Source organism: Microcaecilia unicolor, chromosome 2 (genome assembly GCF_901765095.1).
Source record: "Microcaecilia unicolor chromosome 2, aMicUni1.1, whole genome shotgun sequence".
In the NCBI taxonomy this organism is placed as follows: Eukaryota; Metazoa; Chordata; class Amphibia; order Gymnophiona; family Siphonopidae; genus Microcaecilia; species Microcaecilia unicolor.
The window spans coordinates 313,085,199-313,109,097 of record NC_044032.1 but is presented as its reverse complement, the minus strand read 5'-3'; the positions used below and the strand labels follow the sequence as shown (position 1 = coordinate 313,109,097).

Sequence of the window (23,899 nt, the reverse complement as noted above, 5' to 3'; positions counted from 1 at the left end):
TTTATCGATGCTGGCTCAGAAGAGTGGCTCCTTTCCATGTAGCTGGGGCACATCTAGGCTTGGCGTGATGGTATTTAGGGCATCTGTCATCTATGGTGCCGCCTCAGCCAATCCTGGAGGCCCATGCCCTGCCCTGCCTGTCTGTCATTCATCAACAGTACTATTCTGTCGGGCTTCAGAGTCATTCTTTTTTAGCCCATCAAGGAAGGAAGCATCCCCCCCCACCCCCTATGTCCAGGAGAGGGCCCCTCCCATGGTACTCTTCCCCATAATCTGGCCATGAGTTCAGTTGTCCAAGATGGGCACCGACTCAGCCTTCTCATGAAGAGTACTTTGCTGAGTCTGATGTCGACCACTCTTGGACATCTTATGTGGAACCAGAGGACCTCTTGGAGGAGAGGGGTTCCTTGGTCTGCCCTCCCCACCACAAGAAAGGAGAAAGTCTTCCTCAGAGGAGCTCTCCTTTGTCATCTTTTTGAGGAAAGTGGCTGAGACTGTCCATTTAAGTAGAAGGTCAAGGGTGAGCCCAGAGCAGAGATACTGGATGTCCTTGACTGATTCCCTCCCAAGGAGGCTATGACAGTGCCCATAGGGTATGCAGATATTGAACTGGGAGACCCCTTTGTGCAGCCCCTAGCTGAGATAACATTTAATTATCTCTATGACCTCATGTGCAACTATCTTTAAATTAGTCACCTTATTTTCTAACTCCTCTTACTTATCTATATGTTCCATCTTTGCTTATACCCTATGCTATTAAAATGTTATATTACATATTATGTTGACGTAAGTAGTGTATACTATGCCATACTTTGTATTATTTGAATATTTTTACTGCTGTAATTGTCTACTCCTTATGTTTGATTTATTCTTACTGTACACCGCCTTGAGTGAATTCAGAAAAGGTGACAAAATCCTAATAAATGATAAACTGCCTTAATAAGGGCATCCACCTTAGGCAGAGCAAACTGCTCTAAATCAGATGCCAGAAGGAGATATAATTTGGACATTGTCTATTGCTTATGTCCTGTGCCGGGCCCCATGCCGGGAGCCAGGCAAGGCTGTATGACCATAGCCGGAGCTAGTCAATGTTCCGGAGCCAGGCAAGGCCGACTGTCTGAAACAGCAGAAGGGCTGGGCTAGGCCAGACTCTACTGATGAGGCCAGAGCGCGGGGTACAAATGTAATAAAAATAAACCTCCAGGGCCTGCGCTGGGAGCCAGGCAAGGGTGTACGACCATAGAGCTAGTCAAGGTTCCGCAGCCATAGCTGGAGCCAGGCAAGGTCGACAGTCTGAAACGGTGGAAGGGCTGGGAACGCAGCTAGTCAATACTTGATTTGCCAGCCTCAGGCAAGGTTTGAGAGCCAGAGCCAGACCTGGGTAAAGCCAGACGGCCGAGGTCCGAACAAGGCTCAATGTCCAGACCTGGAAGGAGGCTAGGTTCACTGACCCCGGAGCCAGGGCTAAGAGCAACAGCCGGCCCCGAAGAAAAACCATGGACAATGGCCGCACCTCCCCTAAAGTGCAAAGGAATGTAGCTGGAACTAAGAACAGCCCAACATCCAGATCCAGAGCCTCGTCGGTTCAACAGGTCCAATTGAAACAAGGCTCGACAGCCAACTAGGAGCTACTACTTTCAATCATAGGGTGATGCCGCGGCTAACCATCGAGATGTCCCTAAACAGAACACATCCAGCGGGGAAAGGGCTTCCCAAGTCGCTGCTTCCCCTGTGCAACCCAAGAAGCTGTCGACACTACTCTTCAGTGGAAGGTGCCACCGCAATGCAGTCACGAAGGCTACCATCACAGAGTACTGAGAGCTGAGGTTGCTACTACACCAGATATAAAACTTTTACTAGAACACAGCACCATGAGGCTGCCGCCACCACTCATTACCACCAGGCCGTACCGGATTCATCAGCACTACGCACCATAGGGGATGATCATCGTTAGGCAGTATAGGAGGAGGATGGTAAACTAGGAGGAAGGCGATAACCCCCCTCCCCCGCAGCAAAATGATATTGCCACCAGACAGCGCAGAAGGTGGCAGCCACTACATAGAACAGAGGGGCTACTAAGCCAGCCCAGCCAAGTAGGATGCTACCATAAGGAATGCGAGACTATGCGTCACAAGTAGATGATGGCATTAAGCCATATAATCAGTTGCCGTGGAAGGACAGAGGTGTCCACCAGGGCCAAAGTTAGTTCCATTACCCACAAGACATGCTGCTGTCTCAGCTGAGCATAGGAAGATGACACTTGCAAAACACACAGGTCGATGCAGCAAAAAAGGCTAGTGTTCTCCCTCTGTTGGCTTTTTTTTTTTTTTTTTTTTTGAATTGCAGTGGAACCAAGAACAGTGCCTGGAAACAAAACCAAAGATCAGGCCACACTGAGAAGCAGGGAACATCATATTAGCCACAGTAAACTGCCCCATCCCCTGACAAGCAAAGGCAGGGGAAAAAGGATGTGCATAGTTGAACAGAGGTGACATTCCCCAGGGAATGGTCAAGCCACAAAAGAAAACAGGTTGCCCAACAAAAGCAAGAGGTTGAAGCACCTTCTGCCCTGTGAAAAGGAGCAATGAACAAATGAGTCAAAGAGTAGTAAAACACTGCAAGGGAGAAATCCAAGCGACCATGTCAACTCATAAGAGGAATCACCAGAGGTGAAAGCATTAACATCCCCAGGGAAAAAAAATAGTAAACCAGAGAAATGCAATGTTTACAATACAACTGGAGCTGAGACACAACTAAAGTGAAAGCAGAACAGTGCCACACTAAAAAGCGGCACCCCAGGGCCTGCTTTTTTTTTTTTAACCTGCATATCCCCTTCAGGAGACACCAGCAACAGGAAGCACTCACCCTGCTAATGAGGTCATGAATTCCACACTGCCTAATCAAAAAGTCAACAAGACTGACAACAATCTTGAAGAGCTGGGGAAGGGAGACTCACTGAGAAAAAGAGCATAAATGCTGCAAAAAGCCAGACTGGATAGCAGATTGAAGAGCCACACCAGGGAGGAATTTCCCACCCTTTGTGCAATGGCTAAAACTAACAGCAGCACCCCAGAGTTGGCTCAGAAGGGCAATTTGTTTTTCTTTTTTTTAACTATCACACTACAGAAAGCAGGCTTTTCAAGAGAAAAATTCCAGCGTACCAAAAACCACTTGCCAATATTAAAGCAAAGAGCTAGGGCACCGCAGGTAGGCATGCTTTCAAAGAAGGCTCCAGAAGCGGGTACAAAAAAACCGCTACAGACGGAAAGAAAATATCAATATTAAGGTGCTCTGTGCACAATAGCCAACCTTTGACTGGCATCAGTTGTCACTCACAGCCAACACCTCCCTGCATACTTGTTGAGAAGAAAGCTACACACTATCTGGGAGCAAAAAACCAGGGAAAGAATATCTTCCCAGCATACAAAGGCCCCTGACAAGTACCCTTGGAGCCAGATCAGAGCCCCCGGTGCCACCCCCACTGGGAAGAATGAAGTCCAGTACTCACAGCGTCAAGAAAGCAGCAGGAGGTAGCAAAGAGCACAAACTGGCACAATGGAACTCTTGGCCTCAGCTTTGGGTTTTTTTATTTTTTTGAGGCAGGAGATTTTGGGCCTGGCCAAAGAGCAACTTCCAGGATGTGGTAAGAGCTTTGCCAAACTGGGCCAGGGAAGTAGGAAATGGTGAGGGGGGAGGGATCTGGCCCCACCAGGTGTACCCCAAAATGCTGGAATCGAGAACCCAGACCCCCCCCCCAGCTTGACTAAACAGACTAGGAGCAATCATCATCCAGAGAGCTGCACAGGATATCTCCATCCATCTACTGAGATAGAAAACTGAAGTTAAGGTGGCTGCACATGTCCACATGTAGTAAACTTCCGAAGTTCTCTCTATCTCCACCTGCTGGTAGAGGGACATAATCCACTCGTCTTTGGATTGATCTGTGGGTTATGTCACTGATACTATGGAAAGGATGACTTTTGGTATAGAGAAAGAAACAGGTTTTAGCAGTCTGTTGTATATGTGCAGAGAAAGAGAGCAAAGATGATCCCAAGGTTACAAGCTGATGAGACGGAGGATGAGCATTATCCACAGAGATACTTCCTTTTCTCCGAGGACAAGCAGGCTGCTTGTTCTCACTGATGGGTGACGTCCACGGCAGCCCCTCCAATCGGAACACTTTACTAGCAAAGGCCTTTGCTAGTCCTCGTGCGCCGATGCGCACCGCGCATGCGCGGCCGTCTTCCCGCCCGAACCGGCTCGTATTCGTCAGTCTTCTTTTGTTCGCGCTCGGGACGGTCGTGTTTGCGCCGTTTCGCGCCCCTCAAGTTGACCCTCGCGCATCTTTGACTTTTGCTTTAAAAAAAAAAAAGGAAAAGAACTTGGAAGCCCTTTACGGTCTTTTCCCCTTTTTCCCGTGTTTCCAGTTTTTGCCCCGCTAAGTTTCCTTTCGTTTTCGGGGTAGGCCTTTTTGAGGCCTCGGTTCGGGTTTTTTCTCTCCCTATTTTTGGTGCCTTTACCGCCATTACGAGTTTGGATTTCGCCGGCGTGATTTTTCCGCCCATGTCATCGAAGTCTCCCAGCGGCTTCAAGAAGTGCACCCAGTGCGCCCGAGTAATCTCGCTCACGGATAGGCACGCGTCGTGTCTTCAGTGTCTGGGGGCTGGGCACCGACCGCAGGCCTGTAGTCTTTGCGCCCTTTTACAGAAAACGGCTCAGGTAGCGAGATTAGCCCAGTGGAACGTGTTGTTCTCGGGCTCTTCGTCGGCAACAGCACCGGGGGCATCGAGTGCATCGACGTCGACAGCTTCAAGACCTCGACATCGACTGCATTGAGGCATTGACCCTCTGCATCGTCGGTACCGAGACATCGAAAGGCTGCGTCGGTGGTACCGGGACCTCCACTAGTGCTGATGTCGTCGGACGGTGGTGCTTCGACTGGAGTGCAGGTGAGGGCTGTCCATTCCCCTGCTGGTGGCGGTGAGCCTTCGGGTGGGTCTCCTCCTACCCTGAGGGCTCCTGGGGTACAGCCCCCCCCCCCCCCCCCCCCCCCCCCCCGAGACCGACCTTCTTCGGCCTCGGCCCCGAGGAAGCGACGGTTGGATTCTACGCCCTTGTCGGTACAGGGAAGTTCCGGTGACATGCTTCGTTTGAAAAAGTCAAAGAAGCATCGACACCGGTCTCCTTCCCGCATCGGTACCGAGAGCTCTGGGTCGCCGAGGGAGTGGGCACCCAGTAGGCATCGGCACCGACAGGACCGCTCACCCTCTGTTCAGGAGGTGTCGATGCGCTCCACTTTGGACAGCCCGGAACAAACTCTGACTTCAACGCCTGCATCGGCTTCCATGTCTTCTCCACAGCCGCTCTGCACGAGAGTCTCCGGGCCGTTCTCCCAGAGATCCTGGGAGAGCTGTTGCACCCTTCCCCTCCAGTACCGGGGGTGCTTGCGCCACCGGTACCGTCGAGTGAGGCGCCGGCTGGCCCCTTGCCCGGGGTGAGGTCTCTGACATTGGTGCCGCTTGCGGTACCGACTGCGGTCGCCTCCCAGGAAGGCTCCCCGACAACGTCTGCAGAGGGAGCTTCGCCGGTGCGGGCGAGGGAGTCTACCTCTCGACGCTCCCACCGTGGCCGTGTTTCCACGGAGTCGAGTCGGGCACGGCTTCAGACGCAGGTTCATGAACTTGTGTCTGATACCGATGGTGAGGCCTCGTGGGAGGAGGAGGAAGACATCAGATATTTCTCTGACGAGGAGTCTGATGGCCTTCCTTCCGATCCCACTCCCTCCCCTGAAAGGCAGCTTTCTCCTCCTGAGAGTCTGTCTTTTGCGGCCTTTGTCCGGGAGATGTCTACGGCCATCCCCTTCCCGGTGGTTGTGGAGGACGAGCCCAGGGCTGAAATGTTTGAGCTCCTGGACTATCCTTCTCCGCCTAAGGAAGCGTCCACAGTACCCATGCATCATGTCCTAAAAAAGACATTGCTGGCGAACTGGACCAAGCCTCTAACTAATCCCCACATTCCCAAGAAGATCGAGTCCCAGTACCGGATCCATGGGGACCCAGAGCTGAAGCGCATTCAGTTGCCTCACGACTCTGGTGTGGTGGATCTGGCCCTGAAGAAGGCTAAGAGTTCTAGGGAGCATGCTTCGGCGCCCCTGGGCAAGGACTCTAGAACCTTAGACTCCTTTGGGAGGAAGGCCTACCATTCTTCTATGCTCGTGGCCAAAATCCAGACTTACCAGCTCTACACGAGCATCCATATACGGAACAATGTGCGGTAGTTGGCGGGCTTGGTGGACAAGCTCCCTCCTGAGCAAGCCAAGCCATTTCAGGAGGTGGTCAGGCAGCTGAAGGCGTGCAGAAAATTCCTGGCCAGAGGGGTATACGATACCTTTGATGTCGCGTCCAGGGCCGCTGCTCAAGGTGTGGTGATGCGCAGGCTCTCATGGCTGCGTGCCTCCGATCTGGAGAATAGGATCCAGCAGCGGATTGCGGACTCCCCTTGCCGAGCGGACAATATTTTTGGAGAAAAAATCGAACAGGTGGTAGAGCAGCTCCACCAGCGGGATACCGCTTTCGACAAGTTCTCCCGCCGGCAGCCTTCAGCATCTACCTCCTCAGGTAGACGTTTTTATGGTGGAAGGAAGACTGTTCCCTACTCTTCTGGTAAGCGTAGGTACAATCCTCGTTCTCGACAGCCTGCGGCCCAGGCTAAGCCCCAGCGCGCTCGCTCTCATCAGCAGCGTGCGCCTCAGCAAGGCCCCTCGGCTCCCCAGCAAAAGCAAGGGGCGAGCTTTTGACTGGCTCCAGCAGAGCATAGCCGACATCAACGTGTCAGTGCCGGGCGATCTGCCGGTCGGGGGGAGGTTGAAAGTTTTTCACCAAAGGTGGCCTCTCATAACCTCCGACCGTTGGGTTCATCAAATAGTCCGGCAAGGATACACCCTCAATTTGGCCTCCAAACCTCCAAATTGCCCACCGGGAGCTCAATCCTACAGCTTCCAGCACAAGCAGGTACTTGCAGAGGAACTCTCCGCCCTTCTCAGCGCCAATGCGGTCGAGCCCGTGCCATCCGGGCAAGAAGGGCTGGGATTCTATTCCAGGTATTTACTTGTGGAAAAGAAAACAGGGGGGATGCGTCCCATCCTAGACCTAAGGGCCCTGAACAAATATCTGGTCAAGGAAAAGTTCAGGATGCTTTCCCTGGGCACCCTTCTTCCCATGATTCAGGAAAACGACTGGCTATGCTCTCTGGACTTGAAGGACGCTTACACGCACATTCCGATACTGCCAGCTCACAGACAGTATCTGCGATTTCAGCTGGGCACACGTCACTTCCAGTATTGTGTGCTACCCTTTGGGCTCGCCTCTGCGCCCAGAGTGTTCACGAAGTGCTTGGCTGTAGTAGCAGCGGCGCTTAGCAGGCTGGGAGTGCACGTGTTCCCCTATCTCGACGATTGGCTGGTGAAGAACACATCCGAGGCAGGAGCTCTACAGTCCATGCAGATGACTATTTGCCTCCTGGAGCTACTGGGGTTTGTGATAAATTATCCAAAGTCCCATCTTCTCCCAGTACATAGACTCAAATTCATAGGAGCTCTGCTGGATTCTCGGACGGCTCGAGCCTATCTCCCAGAGACGAGAGCCAACAACTTGTTGTCCCTCGTCTCGCGGGTGCGAGCGTCCCAGCAGATCACAGCTCAGCAGATGTTGAGATTGTTGGGCCATATGGCCTCCACAGTTCATGTGACTCCCATGGCCCGCCTTCACATGCGATCTGCTCAATGGACCCTAGCTTCCCAGTGGTTTCAGGCTGCTGGGGATCTAGAAGACGTGATCCACCTGTCCACGAGTTTTCTCAAATCCCTGTATTGGTGGACGATTTGGTCCAATTTGACTCTGGGACGCCCCTTCCAAATTCCTCAGCCACAAAAAGTGCTGACTACGGATGCGTCTCTCCTGGGGTGGGGAGCTCATGTCGATGGGCTGCACACCCAGGGAAGCTGGTCCCTCCAGGAACGCGATCTGCAGATCGATCTCCTGGAGTTACGAGCGGTCTGGAACGCTCTGAAGGCTTTCAGAGATCGGCTGTCCCACCAAATTATCCAAATTCAGACAGACAACCAGGTTGCCATGTATTACATCAACAAGCAGGGGGGCACCGGATCTCGCCCCCTATGTCAGGAAGCTGTCAGCATGTGGCTCTGGGCTCGCCGTCACGGCATGGTGCTCCAAGCCACATATCTGCCAGGCGTAAACAACAGTCTGGCCGACAGGTTAAGCAGGATTATGCAACCTCACGAGTGGTCGCTCAACTCCCGAGTAGTGCGCCAGATCTTCCAGGTGTGGGGCACCCCCTTGGTAGATCTCTTTGCATCTCGAGCCAACCAGAAGGTCCCTCTTCTGTTCCAGACTTCAGGCCCCCGGCAGACTGGCATCGGATGCCTTCCTCCTGGACTGGGGGGAAGGTCTGCTGTATGCTTATCCTCCCATACCTCTGGTGGGGAAGACTTTGTTGAAACTCAAGCAGGACCGAGGCACCATGATTCTGATTGCTCCGTTTTGGTTGCGTCAGATCTGGTTCCCTCTTCTTCTGGAGTTGTCCTCCGAAGAACCGTGGAGATTGGAGTGTTTTCCGACCCTCATCACACAGGACGAAGGGGCGCTTCTGCATCCCAACCTCCGGTCTCTGGCTCTCACGGCCTGGATGTTGAGAGCATAGACTTTGCCTCTTTGGGCCTGTCAGAGGGTGTCTTCCGCATCTTGCTTGCTTCCAGGAAAGATTCCACTAAGAGGTGTTACTTCTTTCTATGGAGGAGGTTTGCTGTCTGGTGTGACAGCAAGGCCCTAGATCCTCGCTCTTGTCCTACACAGACCCTGCTTGAATACCTTCTGCACTTGTCTGAGCCTGGTCTCAAGGCCAACTCTGTAAGAGTTCACTTTTGCGCAATCAGTGCATACCATTACCGTGTGGAAGGTAAGCCGATCTCAGGACAGCCTTTAGTTCGCTTCATGAGAGGTTTGCTTTTGTCAAAGCCCCCCGTCAAACCTCCTACAGTGTTATGGGATCTCAATGTCGTTCTCACCCAGCTGATGAAACCTCCTTTTGAGCCACTGAACTCCTGCCATCTGAAGTACTTGACCTGGAAGGTCATTTTCTTGGTGGCAGTTACTTCAGCTCGTAGAGTCAGTGAGCTTCAGGCCCTGGTAGCCCAGGCCCCTTACACCAAATTTCATCATAACAGTGTAGTCCTCCTCACTCACCCTAAGTTCTTGCCGAAGGTAGTGTCGGAGTTCCATCTGAACCAGTCAATTGTCTTGCCAACATTCTTTCCCCGTCCTCATTCCTGCCCTGCTGAACGTCAGCTGCACACATTGGACTGGAAAAGAGCATTGGCCTTCTATCTGGAGCGGACACAGCCCAACAGACAGTCCGCCCAATTGTTTGTTTCTTTTGATCCCAACAGGAGGGGAGTGGCTGTGGGGAAACACACCATATCCAATTGGCTAGCAGATTGCATTTCCTTCACTTATGCCCAGGCTGGGCTGGCTCTTGAGGGTCATGTCACAGCTCATAATGTCAGAGCCATGGCTGCGTCAGTGGCCCACTTGAAGTCAGCCACTATTGAAGAGATATGCAAAGCTGCGACATGGTCATCTGTCCACACATTCACATCTCATTACTGCCTGCAGCAGGATACCCGACGCGACAGTCGGTTCGGGCAGTCAGTGCTTCAGAATCTGTTCGGGGTTTAGAATCCAACTCCACCCCCCTAGGCCCATGTTTTATTCTGTTCCAGGCTACACTATCTGTTAGTTGGATAAGTTGTTAGGTCAATCTCAGTTAAGTCCTCGCCGTTGTGAGGCCCAATTGACCATGTTTGTTGTTTTGAGTGAGCCTGGGGGCTAGGGATACCCCATCAGTGAGAACAAGCAGCCTGCTTGTCCTCGGAGAAAGCGAATGCTTCATACCTGTAGAAGGTATTACTACTACTACTTAGCATTTCTATAGCGCTTCCAGGGTTACGCAGTGCTGTACAAGTTTAAACATGGGGAAGGACAGTCCCTGCTCAAGAGAGCTTACAATCTAAAGGTAACAAACTATGTAGTAAGTGTAGGTATCATGAATGGGGAAGGTGGTTAGGCGCCAAAAGCAAGGGAGAAGAGATGGGCTTTGAGTAAGGACTTGAAAATGGTCAGGGAGGGCGCATGGCGTATGGGCTCGGGAAGTCTGTTCCAGGCATAAGGTGATGCGAGGCAGAAGGGGCGGAGTCTGGAGTTAGCGGTGGTGGAGAAGGGTACAGATAGGAGTGATTTGTTCTGAGAGCGGAGGTTATGGGTGGGAACATACGGGGAGAGGAGGGTAGAGAGGTAATGGGGGGCTGCAGATTGAGTGCACTTGAAGGTCAATAGGAGAAGCTTGAACTGTATACGACGGCGGACCGGGAGCCAGTGAAGCGACTTGAGGAGAGGGGTGATATGAGAGTATCGGTTCACGCGGTAGATAAGACGTGCGGCGGAATTTTGGACAGATTGAAGGGGGGATAGGTGGCTAAGCGGGAGGCCAGCGAGGGGAAGGTTGCCATAGTCAAGACGAGAGGTAATGAGCGAGTGGACGAGGGTTCGGGTGGTCAGAGAGGAATGGGCGAATTTTGCTAATATTATAGAGGAAGAAGCGACAGGTCTTAGCTGTCTGCTGGATATGGGCAGAGAAGGAGAGGGAGGAGTCAAAAATGACTCCGAGATTGCGGGCTGAAGAGACGGGGAGGATGAGGGCATTGTCAACAGAGACGGAAAGTGGGGGAAGAGGAGAAGAGGGTTTGGGTGGAAAGACAAGGAGCTCAGTCTTTGCCATGTTCAGTTTCATATGCCGGTTGGACATCCAGGCAGCGATGTCTGAAAGGCAGGCCAAAACTTTGGCCTGGGTTTCGACTGTGATATGGGGAGTGGAGAGATAAAGCTGGGTGTCATCAGCATAGAGATGGTACTGGAAACCATGTGATGAGATCAGCGAGCCCAGGGAAGAGGTGTATATCGAGAAAAGAAGTGGTCCAAGGACAGATCCTTGAGGAACCCCAACAGAGAGCGGGACGGGGGTGGAAGAAGAGCCATTAGAAAATACTCTGAAGGTGCGTTGGGAAAGATACGAAGAGAACCAGGAGAGGACGGAGCCCTGGAACCCGAATGAGGACAGTGTGTCGAGAAGTAAATTATGATTGACGGTGTCAAAGGCGGCGGATAGGTCGAGGAGGATGAGGATGGAATAGTGACCTTTGGATTTGGCAAGGAACAGGTCATTGCAGACTTTAGAGAGTGCTGTTTCTGTCCAGTGTAGTGGGCGAAAGCCCGATTGAAGCAGATCGAGGACGGCCTGAGAGGAGAGGAAATCAAGGCAGCGGCTGTGGACAGCGTGTTCAAGTAATTTGGAGAGGAAGGGTAGGAGAGAGATGAGGCGGTAGTTAGAGGGACAAGTGGTGTGACTACAGCGTGCTTGAAGGTGTCAGGGACCGTAGCAGTGGAGAGAGAGAGATTGAGGATGTGACAGATTGAGGGGTTAACTGTAGGAGAGATGTTGGTAAGCAGATTGGTGGGAATGGGATCGGAGGAACAGGTGGTGCACTTAGAGGAAGAAAGAAGGCGAGCAGTTTCCTCTTCGGTGATCTCAGGGAAGGAGGAGAAGGAGGCCAGGTTAGGTTGGTTGAGGGAGTGGGTTAAGAAGTCACAGGGAGGAGAAGGCCTGGAAGTGAATTCAAGGTTTATTTTCTGCACTTTGTCGCGGAAGTAGTCGGCAAGTGTTTGAGGAGAGAGTGAGGGGGGGTGGGAGCGGAGGGCACTTTAAGTAGGGAGTTGAGGGTGGCGAAGAGGCGATGAGGGTTGGAGCCAAGAGAATTGGTTAATTGAGAATAATATTCCTGTTTGGCAAGGAATAGGGAGAACTGGAAGGAGGATAGCATGAATTTGTAATGGGTGAAGTCTGACAGGGTGCGAGATTTCCTCCAGAGTCGTTCAGCAGATTGGGTGCAGGAGCGAAGGTAACTGATGCAAGGGGTTAACCAGGGCTGAGGATTAATGCGCTTAGTGGGGCGAGAGACAGATGGTGCTAGGGTATCCAGAGCAGTGGAGAGAATTTCATTGTAGGTAGAGACATCCGTGTCGACAGATTCAGAAGACGAGATGGAAGGGAAGAGATTGGAGATGTGAGAGGATAGGGTAGGGGGGTCGACAGCTTGGAGATTCCTGAAGGCAGTGGTTAAAGTTGGGCGAGGTTGAGGTGGTGGGTGATGGTGTGAGGGTGATAAGGTGATGATCTGAGATAGGAAGGACTGAGGTGCAGAGATTGGAAGGTGAGCAGGAAGAGAAGAGAACGCGGTCGAGACAATGGCCATTATGGTGAGTAGGAGTGGTAGAGCATAGTTGGAGGTTAAAGGAGGATGTCAGAGTGAGGAATTTAGAAGCGTAGGAGTTGGAAGGGTTGTCAACATGAATGTTAAAATCACCAAGAATGAGGGTTGGAGATGAGGGATCAAGAAAGACGGTGAGCCAAGCGTCGAAGTCAGTAAGGAATGAAGAGAGAGGCTTATCAGGGGGGCGGTAGATGACTGCAACTCTGAGTGGTGTCGGGTAGAATAGACGGATGGCATGAGTTTCGAAGGATGAGAAGCATTGAGACTGTGGCAGGAGGAGGGGTTGGAAACTACAAGAGGGTGAGAGAAGAAACCCAACGCCTCCACCGCGTGCATCTGGGCGGGGAGTGTGGAAGAAAAGATATCCTCCATGGCATAGGGCTGCGATTGAGGCAGTGTCATTAGGGGTTATCCAAGTTTCAGTTAAAGCGAGCAGTTGAAGGGAACGGGAGATGAATAAATCGTGGGTGAAGGAGAGTTTGTTGCATACTGAGTGGGCATTCCATTGGGCACACGAGAAGGGGAGGGAAGTGGGGGGGAGAAGGGGAATAGAGATGAGATTGGAGGCATTCTGGGATCGGTTACGTGGATATGGAGAGGAGAGGTGAGGGGGGCCTGGATTGGAATTGACATCACCTGCGGAAAGTAGGAAAAGGAGTAAGAGAGTACGGAGGAGGGTGGGGGAGGAGGGTCGACGAAGATGACGAAGATGGGATGTGTTAAGGAGGAATGGGGATGGGTTAATGGTGGGGAGGAGATGTAAAAAGTTGAGAGCTAGGAATGATGAGGGGGGCAGGAGTGCTGGGGAGGTGGTGGGGGGGGGGGGGTAGGGGAGTAATGAGCAGGACGGGAGGGGACAAGGGTGGGCAATGAGTTCCTGAGGTAGACAGTGGAAGGGGAGGGGGAAGAGGTTAGGAAGGGACAGGGCGATGAATAGAATGTGTATAGGGGCCATATATAGGGCTAACGTGGTTAAGGTTGTTCTCACAAACCCGCCCGCCTCCCCTTTGGATTAGTGTCTTCCCTTGTTTTGTCTTGCTACATATGGGACTGACGAACACGAGCCAGTTTGGGCGGGAAGACGGCCACGCTTGCGCGGTGCGCATCGGCGCGCGAGGACTAGCAAAGGCCTTTGCTAGTAAAGTGTTCCGATTGGAGGGGCTGCCGTGGACGTCACCCATCAGTGAGAACAATCAGCCTGCTGTCCTCGGAGAATACCTTCTACAGGTATGTAGCATTCGCTTTGTGTGGCAGCAGAGAAAGGTGATTTACAAAAAAGTACAAAAGAAGAAAGCAGAGCAGGAGTCTAGAATGAAAGAGGTGAAAAGAGGAGGAGGAAGGAGAAGAAAAGCTGTCCCAATGCTGATGTGATGGGGTAATGCACCAACAGATAACTTGATAAGCAGTAGGAGAGGTTGGAAGAAAACAAGATGGAACTGAGACTGAGTCCAAGTGAAGAATTTTCTTATCATTAAGTCTTTAATTCTAGTTGTGTCCACTGGTACTACTGTAGGGAATTTAGTTAGCTGGTATTTAGATATGACTTCCTGTATGAGTGTTAGGGTCATTTCTTTTTGTTTGATATAATTTGCCTTTTATAACTCCCTTGATATTATTCTGCCCTCCTGGCATAGGAGCCAACTTTTCTAAATTATTGGGGGTGCTAAGCCCAATGAACATAACCCCTCCCTGGACACATACAAAGAATTTTCTCAATATTGGGGGTGCTCAATGCCTCCTGGTTATAGCGGACTAATCTATTTTAATCTATTCTGTGATTTCTATTCCACTTTTAACCTCACTGTTCAACTCGTATTACAGAATTAGAGAAGAATCCCATCCAGATCAAATACACAAATCTATCCATTCCTTTTGAAATCTTCAGTGTATACCATTAAAAATAGTTGCTATAAAACAGAATAAGATTAGTTTTTAAAGCTTTTCAAAAGGAGGTATAAAGTGTAATTAAGCTAATATTTACAGGTAAATTATTTTCTGATTAATTTACTAGGAAAGTTATTTTCTTTTTTTGTTTTTATATTTTTTTGATAATTCATTTTGCTTATTAAATAAGTGTGTTTATGCTTGTTTTTATTTTAATTTTTCAATAAACTCATGGCTGCAATGCTTTTGTGCAGTTGTACACTGTAACAGCAGAAGACTAACGTACTGATGAGGTGGGGAGGGGGAGTACAGGGGGAGAGGGATAACTGTTTGCGGAGGGAGGGGGAGACAAAGGAAAATATGGAGTTTGATGGCTGTTGTTATGTTCCTGCTATTGTTCAATTTACTCTGACTTTGGTTTTGATCGGCCGTTATTGTTCAAGTATTATGTTGGGTTTTTGGCATCAATAAAATGATTGAATCATAATTTTTCAATAAAGATAGTTTTTTTAAGAAAGAAAAATAATCCATAGAATCGATGGTATGCCCCAATGATTATAGGGAGAAAATTCTGCATTTAACTTTACCTGAATAAAGATATTGAGCAATGGACTAGATGACATAGTTGTACCAGATAGTGTGCTCAGAAGAACTGTTCATACACTATCATATTATAATAGTTACAGAATTCTCAGACTGGGTTTTGTTGTGCAACTAAGGGTAAATGGCCATTGATTTGATATACCACCTTTCTATAGTACTGATATTATAGAAGTACACATTCCACTGTACTTAGCAAATTAATACCTTCATTTGACCAACAGCTATGTAAACTCATTAATGGAACTGCCTGAAGACAAAAATCTGTGCATTAAAATTTATGATCCTAAATGATTGAAAAATATTAATCTTAGCAGAGTATTTCAGTAAACAAAGTACTACCAAGCCGTATTTCCAGCGCATTTATATTGGGATTATGAGTTTCACGAATATCTCTTGCTCAAATGGGCTGATTATCAGCATAATGCTGGTCACGTGCATATCCCGGTACTCTTTGGGAAGCTGCCAGGGCAGTTCTGTGAGGGGAAATCTTAGCATATACCCTCTTTTAAGCGAAAAGCACGGGATTGGGAGATTAAAGTGCATATTCAATATAGCAAGTATCCTGTCAACCAATGCAGTATGCTGCTGCCTCTCCAGGCTTCCTTGGGTGAACTTCACGCCAGGGCAATGAAATTGATACAATATTATAAATTTCAGTTATATTAACACAATAGTAAATCTAGGAAACTTTTGGCAAAACTAGTAAAATGATCTAGAGGCTCCTCTAATATCTCAGATGGGGTTTCAGTGAGGAAAGATTTGGAGATAGGGAATGTCTTCCAGAAATATTATCAACACCTTTATACTCGCTCTTTGGGAGAGGAAATGGAAGGAGAACTGTTTTTGGATAGCTTGGATTTACTGCGGCTATCGGAGGAAGCTAAATGTAAGCTTGACGCTCCTATAACTGAAGAGGAGGTGTCTTTAGCAATCCAACAAAACGCCGGGCCCTGACGGCTTTAGGGCAGAATTTTATAAACTTATATCACCCTCCGTTATTCCCATATTGCAATATTTGTTTACACAGTTTGTAATGGACAACGGTTTACCTCGATCTTTACAACTGGCCCAGATTATTCTATTGTTGAAGCCGGGGAAGGATCCTACGCAACATTCCTCTTATAGGCCTCTTTCACTGCTGAATGTAGAAGCTAAATTGTTGGCCAAGATTTTAACGAATCGACTGGCTCAAGTGTTGCCGTCTTTGATAGCTGAACCCCAGGTTGGTTTTGTTCGTGGCCGTACAATTACCCGGAACATTCGGAAAATTCTTATTTTGCTCGAGCACGTGGAATGCACTCATACTCTATCTTTGTTAGTCAGTTTTGATGCAGATGAAAGCTTTTGATCGCGTTGCTTGGAATTTTTTATTTGCTACTCTGCGTAGATATGGTGTTGGAGAATTTTTTTTTAACTCAATTAAGACGCTTTATGCTTCACCTCAGGCGATGATTTGGGTAAATGGTGTTTTCTCCATCTTTTGCTGTAAGTAGAGGTACGCGACAGGGATGCCTTTTATCTCCTTTATTATGTGTTCTCTCCTTAGATTCTCTGATAAGAGAAATCATGGGTAACCCTGAAATTAAAGGAGTTAAGATTGGCTTACAGGAATTTAAACGTTCTTCTTTTGCTGATGATATTTTAATGCATGTTACCGATCCTCAGAGATCTTTGGAAGTGCTTATGGAAAGTTTTGTGGAGTATGGTGATTTTTCCGGCTTCAAGTTAATTTTGAAAAGTCTTTGGCTTTACCCACTATTAAATCAGTGCAAAGACATTGGACAGGCCCATTTCCCCTACGTTGGGAATTCATATCTTTTATTTGGGGATTCGGTTACCTTATTTATTTATTTATTGCATTTTGTATCCCACATTTTCCCACCTATTTGCAGGCTCAATGTGGCTTACAATTTTCTGCCCTGGCTATTGCCACGGCTGAGTAGAGATACAATTAATAATAACACAAGAATATGAGTAACATAGTGGAATAAAACAGTAAGTATAACGAGATCGATAATGAAATAACAAAACAGCAATGTACTAAAGTTCAGGTGATGGGTCATTGTGATATGTTCTATTGAAGAGAGAGGTCTTCAGTGATTTCTGAAAATTGATTAGGTCACTTATTTTTTCACATCAAGTAGTAATGCATTCCAAAGCTGTGTTCCTATATAAGAAAAACTGGATGAATGTATTAATTTATAGTTTAGTCCTTTGCAGCTAGGGAAGTGAAGATTTAGGAATGTTCTTGAAGATCTTTTAATATTCCTGGGTGGTAGGTCAATAAGATCTGACATGTAGACCGGGGCATCTCCATAGATAATTTTATGAATCAGGATGCAAACCTTGAACGCAATACGTTCCTTGAGTGGAGGCCAGTGTAATTTTTCTCTTAAGAGTGCAGCACTTTCGAATTTTGTTTTACCAAATATGAGTCTGGTTGCAGTGTTTTGGGCTGTTTGAAGTTTCTTTATGATTTGTTCTTTACAGCCAGCATAAAGTGCATTGCAGTAGTCTAGGTGACTTAGCACCAAAGATTGTACCAGACTACGAAATATGTCTCTTGGGAAGAAAGGTCTTATTCTTTTGAGGCCTCGTTGCTTTATGACTGCAATTTAACGGGGTTACTGGATTCTACTAGAGTTTGGATCAATGGCTTCATCTTCCTTTGTCGGTACATGGCTGATTCCAACTTTTTAACATGATCCTGTTCCCCAAATGGCTTTACACCTTACAGTTATTATCTCTTCATTTGTTAAAACAAGATTTAATCACTTTGCGGAAACCTCTATCCAAATTTTGTTGGGCAGGCAAGAAGCCAAAAATGTCTTTTAGATATTTAATAGGTGCTTGGAAACACAGGGGTATGGGATTGCCTAACTTGCGTATGTATAATCAAGCCTATTTACTTTGCCATCTTCGAGATTGGTTTCTGGGTGAACAAGACTTTACTCCCATAGACTGTGAAACTGCATTTTACTGTCCATGGGTCATTAAGTCACTTCTAAAGGGCCCACTGGGATCTCTACTGATTGGGTTTCATCGGAGTGTAATTCTTTGGCCTCTGCGAGAGGTTTGGCGATATTTAGTTCTCCTCTTGGGAGGGAATCCAGAAACCTCGGATCAACTCCCTATTCAAGGTCATTTGCAATTCTCATCAGATCTTGATAATCTTAGTTTTCGATGATGGGGGTGTCTCTCACAGCATGTGATGGGAGAGGAGGGCAAGATGTTATCTTGGGAACAGTTGCAGACTAGGGGATTAGTGAAGTCCTGAGGTTTTTTTGGCGTATTGACAGTTGCAGCATTATCAGTCTTTGGATAGGAATGGCTTGGCCTTCCCTTTAGGACTCCATTTGCAGGAATTTTTTGAAAAATTTAGAGAGAGAGGCTTATCCATTTCTTCTCTTCATAAGGAGCTGCACCGAATCTCGGTTACCAGACCCCGTGTAGCTCTACTTAATAAATGGAGTCGGGACTTGGGCATGCCCATATCCTCTGCAGACTTTATGAACTTGATTAAGCATATACCCAACATATCAGTAAGTGCTGAATTGAGAAAATGTCAATATCGTGTTTTACCTAGGGTTTATTTTACACAGGAAAAAGTATTTAAGATTGTTGGAGTGGGGACACCGGTTTGCCCAAAATGTAATCAAGGTCATAATTCTTTTTTCCATTGTTTTTGGGACTGTCCGAAAGTACGACTATTTTGGAGGTCCATTCTGCATTATCCTGAGGGTCTCTTGGGCTGCTCTCTGCTGTATACACCAGCTGGATTGCTCTTTTTCATGTTCCCATTCGTTATGGTGTTCTTTTTCTACATAAAGCCGCAGCTCTGGGTAAGCAAATTATATTGGGGCTATGGATTGGTGAGGCAACACCCTCTTTAGGGGCATGGAGAAATCGACTACATGCATTGATGATGTTGGAACAGAAAATAGCTAGATTTTCCCCGAAACGGAAAAAGTTGTTTATGGCAACTTGGGATGCATATATTCAATCTCTCCCACATAGGGCGAGAAGTTTGATTTTGAATACACTTTAAAGTACTTTTGAGAAGATGACAGAGAACTGGGGTGGAGGGGGAGAGGGATCCTTATATGAAGGTCTGTTTTTCTTTCTCTCTCAGCTTTTATGGAGATTATTCGTTCATTGATGGAGGTTTTTCTTTCTGCTGTTTCTCTGGCAGGAAATTCTCCTGCCACACACGCTGGTTTGGTCATGGTGGAAGTTTTTTTTTTTAATGGTTTTATTGTGTTCTTTGTCATCAGTGAAGTTGTTTACTAAATGGGAGGTGGGGGGAGGGGAGGACATGGGAAGAGGTTTCGTCAGTTCAAACTTGACGTTTTGCAATGAACTGGAACTATCCTGGAGTTGCTACTGGAATATGTTCTAAATACTCCCAGTTGGTTGTATAATTTCTGTGTTTTGACAAGTCATCAATAAAAATCATTGAAACATAAACAAAGTACTACCAATAAAATCAATACAATATCAACAATAGCATATGAAAAGTCGCAGTATGACCATAAGCTTGCATAAATAATTTTTCTAAAGTAATTTTGCATTTATCACTAAAATAGAGAATCAGCCTAGATAACATCAGGAGATCCATATATGAGAAGTAAAAGTGAATCTCCTGCACACACAACTGAAACTGCTTTTTTATCAGTAGGTTGGAGACAGAGAAAAGATGCTATTGATGAGTGAAGCACTTTAAATCCAGTGCTTCCAACAGTTGTAAATGAGAAGGGAGGGGAGAGGTGTGCCACGATTATACATATTTTTGTGAACTAACATATGTCTAAATATTGTCAGTAATGGAAGAAGTTTTGAGTGATTGTTGCAGTGTGTTTTATAAGTATCAATGCATCAGGCTTGTCTGAAATTTTAAGCAAACACATATTTCTTCTTCCCCTGCAGCTAAAGGCATTAGGATTTCCTGAAGGACTTGTGATACAAGCATACTTTGCTTGTGAGAAGAATGAAAATTTGGCAGCCAACTTCCTTCTACAACAGAACTTTGATGATGACTGAAAAGGAGAGACTGTACACATTCTCACAGTTCACACCAGTGCATTACACTAACTTTATTCACTGGATTGTCTGGGATGATTTGGGGCTCATATCCACCATCTTTGGTATAAGATAGTAAAAGGGTTGGGCCTGGGATAATATAGGAAATAGGATACGAATAAATACAGTGCAAGTCTGCTTAGTTAAGCGGGTGCAGCAGTCCACATGTAATATACTCTACAACCAAAAATCAGCTTTGCAGGCATTTAAGATCCTCTGTTAAAACTGTAGGTTAACTTCCATAGGTTTTTGCTATTTACTTTAGTGTACTACATCCAGAAAATTTAGTGTAATGCCCTGCTTGATATTTTTTTTATTAACATGGTATTAGAAATAGCTTTTGCTACCTAGAACTTACAGTCTGCATTTCATGGTAACACTGGATAATGGCTTTTTTGAGATCAGTTTAAAGGAGGTTTTTGAGCAACTGTAAAATATAAATGCCAAAATAAAGAGATTATTTTGTGCTTAACAATATATTAGTGTACAGAGAAAAAGCATTCACATGTTAAATGCTTTAAGAAATTTCAACTTCAAATGAGAATCATTACTGCTGGATCACTGAATATGAGATGCCCTCTTTCTGATACAATTTGAAAAGCAGTACACCTACAGACAAGTTTATTTTCCTGTTTACAAATTTTTTTCTATTTTGGGGAAATGGTAGGTATGTAATTACTATTTGCTTCAATGTTATGTTGCAGTAAAAGTTTTAAAATAACTTTTGCATGTTTGGTTTTGTGTGATTAGCCTTTTTTAAATTTCTAATGGAGAAAGGTGTAGAGATCAACAAAAATCAGTATTTCTTCAAAGGGGTGGGGTAATGTGATAGACCCATACTATAAAAAAAATCGAACTTAGAAGAAATTTACTAGGTATCTTTAAAAATTGTGACATTTTTTAAAATACTCTTGGTCAGATGTGCTTCTCAGCACATCTGAATAAGTGATCACTGTGCCTGTCATATATTATTCCTTTGTGGCTAAAAAGACTACAGGAAGGTAAACTTTGGCTTATCTGTCTTTAAACTGTTATTACATGTTTGCAGAATTACTACCCTAGAACAATCTGAAGGACAAGAGAAACCACATCAGCCACAGTTTGAAAAATATTTTGTTTTCATATATAAAAACAATTCTTTTAATGCATTAAAAAGTAAACCCATAAACTGATCTTCTTGATTCTTATAAATGCTGTACTACTTTCTCCAGCCCACTGAAGTTAGCAGCTTGCCATTATTTCTTTGTGAAATGAAGTTAATCTATCTTGAGTACAGTTAAAGTGCATGAAAAACAGCCGTCAAAATTAATTTTGTAGTTTTTCATCTGGATTTTTTCTATTTGCTTTTTCTTTTTATAAAAATATGACCACAGAATTAAATTGCAGACATATTGCTGTGGAGATGTTGGTGCCACAGAACTGTGAGGTTACAACTTCTATAAAAATGCCACCCTTTGAAAATATTGTTGTAAAATACACTTAAATATATATTTTTAAAAAGAACAATCAAATTCTGCCCAAAACATGTTATGCACATCAAATTAAAGGTTCTTTTTGGAGAATGTTTAACTTTTTCTTTTGATTGTTGCATTTGTGTCTTGGTATTTCTTGTATGTTAAATAGGCTATCTGGGTTAAAAAAAATACATTGCCTGAACTGACTCCAAGAGAGTGTGCTTTTGATCAAGAAGTATTAACTTTATACAGTTGTCTCAAGTCTGACAAAAAACAGTCTAATTCTTGACCAAAACAATGATAACATACCTAAAAAAACAAAACAAAACTGGTGCAGTGTTGATCGCACATTTTCTACAGGGTTTTCTGGAACTGATTGTGTTTTACAGTATCACTTAACATGAGACTGAGGTTCTGTCTTTCATTTTCTATTATTAGTAAGGTAAATCTATGGCTTTCTTAATGCTTATACAAATTTATAATATGGGGGAGCCTTGCCACCAGTAACTATTCTAGGCAGGCTAAATTTGTGTTCCAAGTTTGCTACACAAACCGTCTATTAAAATATATACTTACAGCTCAGTAAGAACTTAGTATACCAGATGTAATCTGTGAAAATTTGGCTGAATAAGGTAAATATTCTAGCCTTTTTTGAGTTTACTAAATAACTAAATTTAGCAGCTCAAATTTTGCGTGGGTGGGGTAAGGGTTAAGTTATTAGAAAAAGAGCTATAGCAGGCCTAAATCTGGCTGGCCTCCCTTGTTTCATCATTAACAGAAAAGGAAAAATAAAATAAAACAACAAAGCAAAGTGGGGGGGGGGTCACTGACTTTTTAATAGTAAAAGCTTCTAAACTTCTATACTGATTGTGTTTATTTAAAAAAAAAAAAATCTAGCAATTCCCTAAATCTCCCACCTTGCATTAAGAGGAATTGAAAAAGAACGTTTCTCTTCCCAGTCAGCCCCAACCAACCTTCTCACTGGTACTCAAGGTAAGTGACTGTCTCTACCTTCATATTGTGCAATAAAGGGAAATAGATTTGCTTGTCAAAATCTTGAAAAATCCTGACAACCTGTGTCCTTCAAAGACAGTGTTGGTATACCCCAGGTGTAGACAAACGGACCAGTCTCAGCAGTCCTAAGCAGTTGATTCAGATTTGCACTGTAGCATAGCCTTTTTATCCCTTTCTGGAAGGTTCTGTATTTGACCTTTCATTCAACTCTGGCTAGCTCCAATTTTCTTTTTATCCTGCTAGACCAGTTTAGACTGAGTGACATCATCCTACAAGTGGATGGAGGCAGGGATTCAGACTGCTTCAGTGACATCACATATAAGGAGTGGTGCAGTATGGAATATGTTAGTATTTATCTGCCTCCAGCAGATGGTGCAAGTTTGGATTGATTCAGCAATATTTTTCTCTCTGAGGGGCCGATGCAGAAAGCAAAAAAAAGAGAGAGAGAGATCTTCCTTTTATCTTTCATTCTTTCACCTTCAATGTTTTATTTCTTTTTCAACGCAGCCCGCCTTCTTCCCTTTTTGTGCCCTTTTCTTTTTTGACACAATCGCATCGTTTGATTTCGCCAAAGCCGTTTTTCCTCCCATGTCATCAAAGACACCCAGCGGCTTCAAATGTTGTACTCGGTGCAACCGGACCATCTCGGGTACCGATACTAATTCGTGGTGTATCCAGTGCCTTGGGCCCGACCATAGCCCAGCCGCTTGTAGTGTGTGTCTTCATATGAAGAAACGGATTCAAGTATCTCAAGAAGCCCAGCGAGAAAACTTTTTGGGGCTTGGTCCGGTCCTTCGACATCAACATCGGTACTGAGGTTGGCGTTGACATCGAGGGAGGCATCAATGTCGGGAGCAGAGGTAATGGCTGCTGAGAGACCCAGTCGTGCTGGGAGCAGTGAGGCATCAAGTGGGTCTCCACCTGTCTCAAGGCCTCCTGTTATCCAGGCCCCCAAGGACCGACCTTCGTCGGACACAGCCCCAAGGAGACGTGAGGATTCCATGTCGTCCTCATTGGTACCGAGGAGTCTTGATGATGGGCATCGAGCGAAGGCGAAGAAGCACCATCATCGATCTTTGACACACGGTGCCGATGCATCGGTCTCCTGGCAGCCCGGTACTTCCGAACCGGTTGTTCCACCGATCCCGCAGCTTTCGCCGATGGCGGTTCTCAATGAGCGCATCTGGGACCTGCTTCTGAAAGGGCTGCTGCGCCAGTCTGCTTCGGCGTCGGGGGTGCATGCGCCTTCCGTACCGTCTGCTGCAGCAGAGTCTGGCCCTTCACTTGTGGTGAGGTCCCCATCCTCAGTGCCACTTGCGGCATTGGTGTCGGCTGCCACCTAGGTCGACTCCCCTTCGAAGTTGGTGGAGGAAGCTTCGCCACAGTCCAGGCAGGTGTCAGCCTTTCAACATCGCCATCGAGGACGTCGATCCTCAGCGTCAAGGCAGGCTCAGTCTCGGAGTGC

At 46.4% G+C, this 23,899-nt stretch overlaps 1 protein-coding gene across 2 annotated transcripts in view; it reads left to right on the top strand.

Moving 5' to 3' along the window:
• The window catches only part of RAD23B (RAD23 homolog B, nucleotide excision repair protein), a 340,024-nt gene extending 318,484 nt beyond the window's left edge, over positions 1–21,540 (top strand). Inside the window, exon 10 of one of the 2 annotated variants that reach the window (XM_030194313.1) lies at positions 19,814–21,540. In XM_030194313.1, coding sequence (XP_030050173.1) covers positions 19,814–19,927 — 114 coding nt within the window. In that variant the 3' untranslated portion in view covers positions 19,928–21,540. The remainder of the gene's footprint in view (positions 1–19,813) is intronic. The other variant, XM_030194314.1, reaches the window with a different exon arrangement.
• The last annotated feature ends 2,359 nt before the right edge of the window (positions 21,541–23,899 follow it).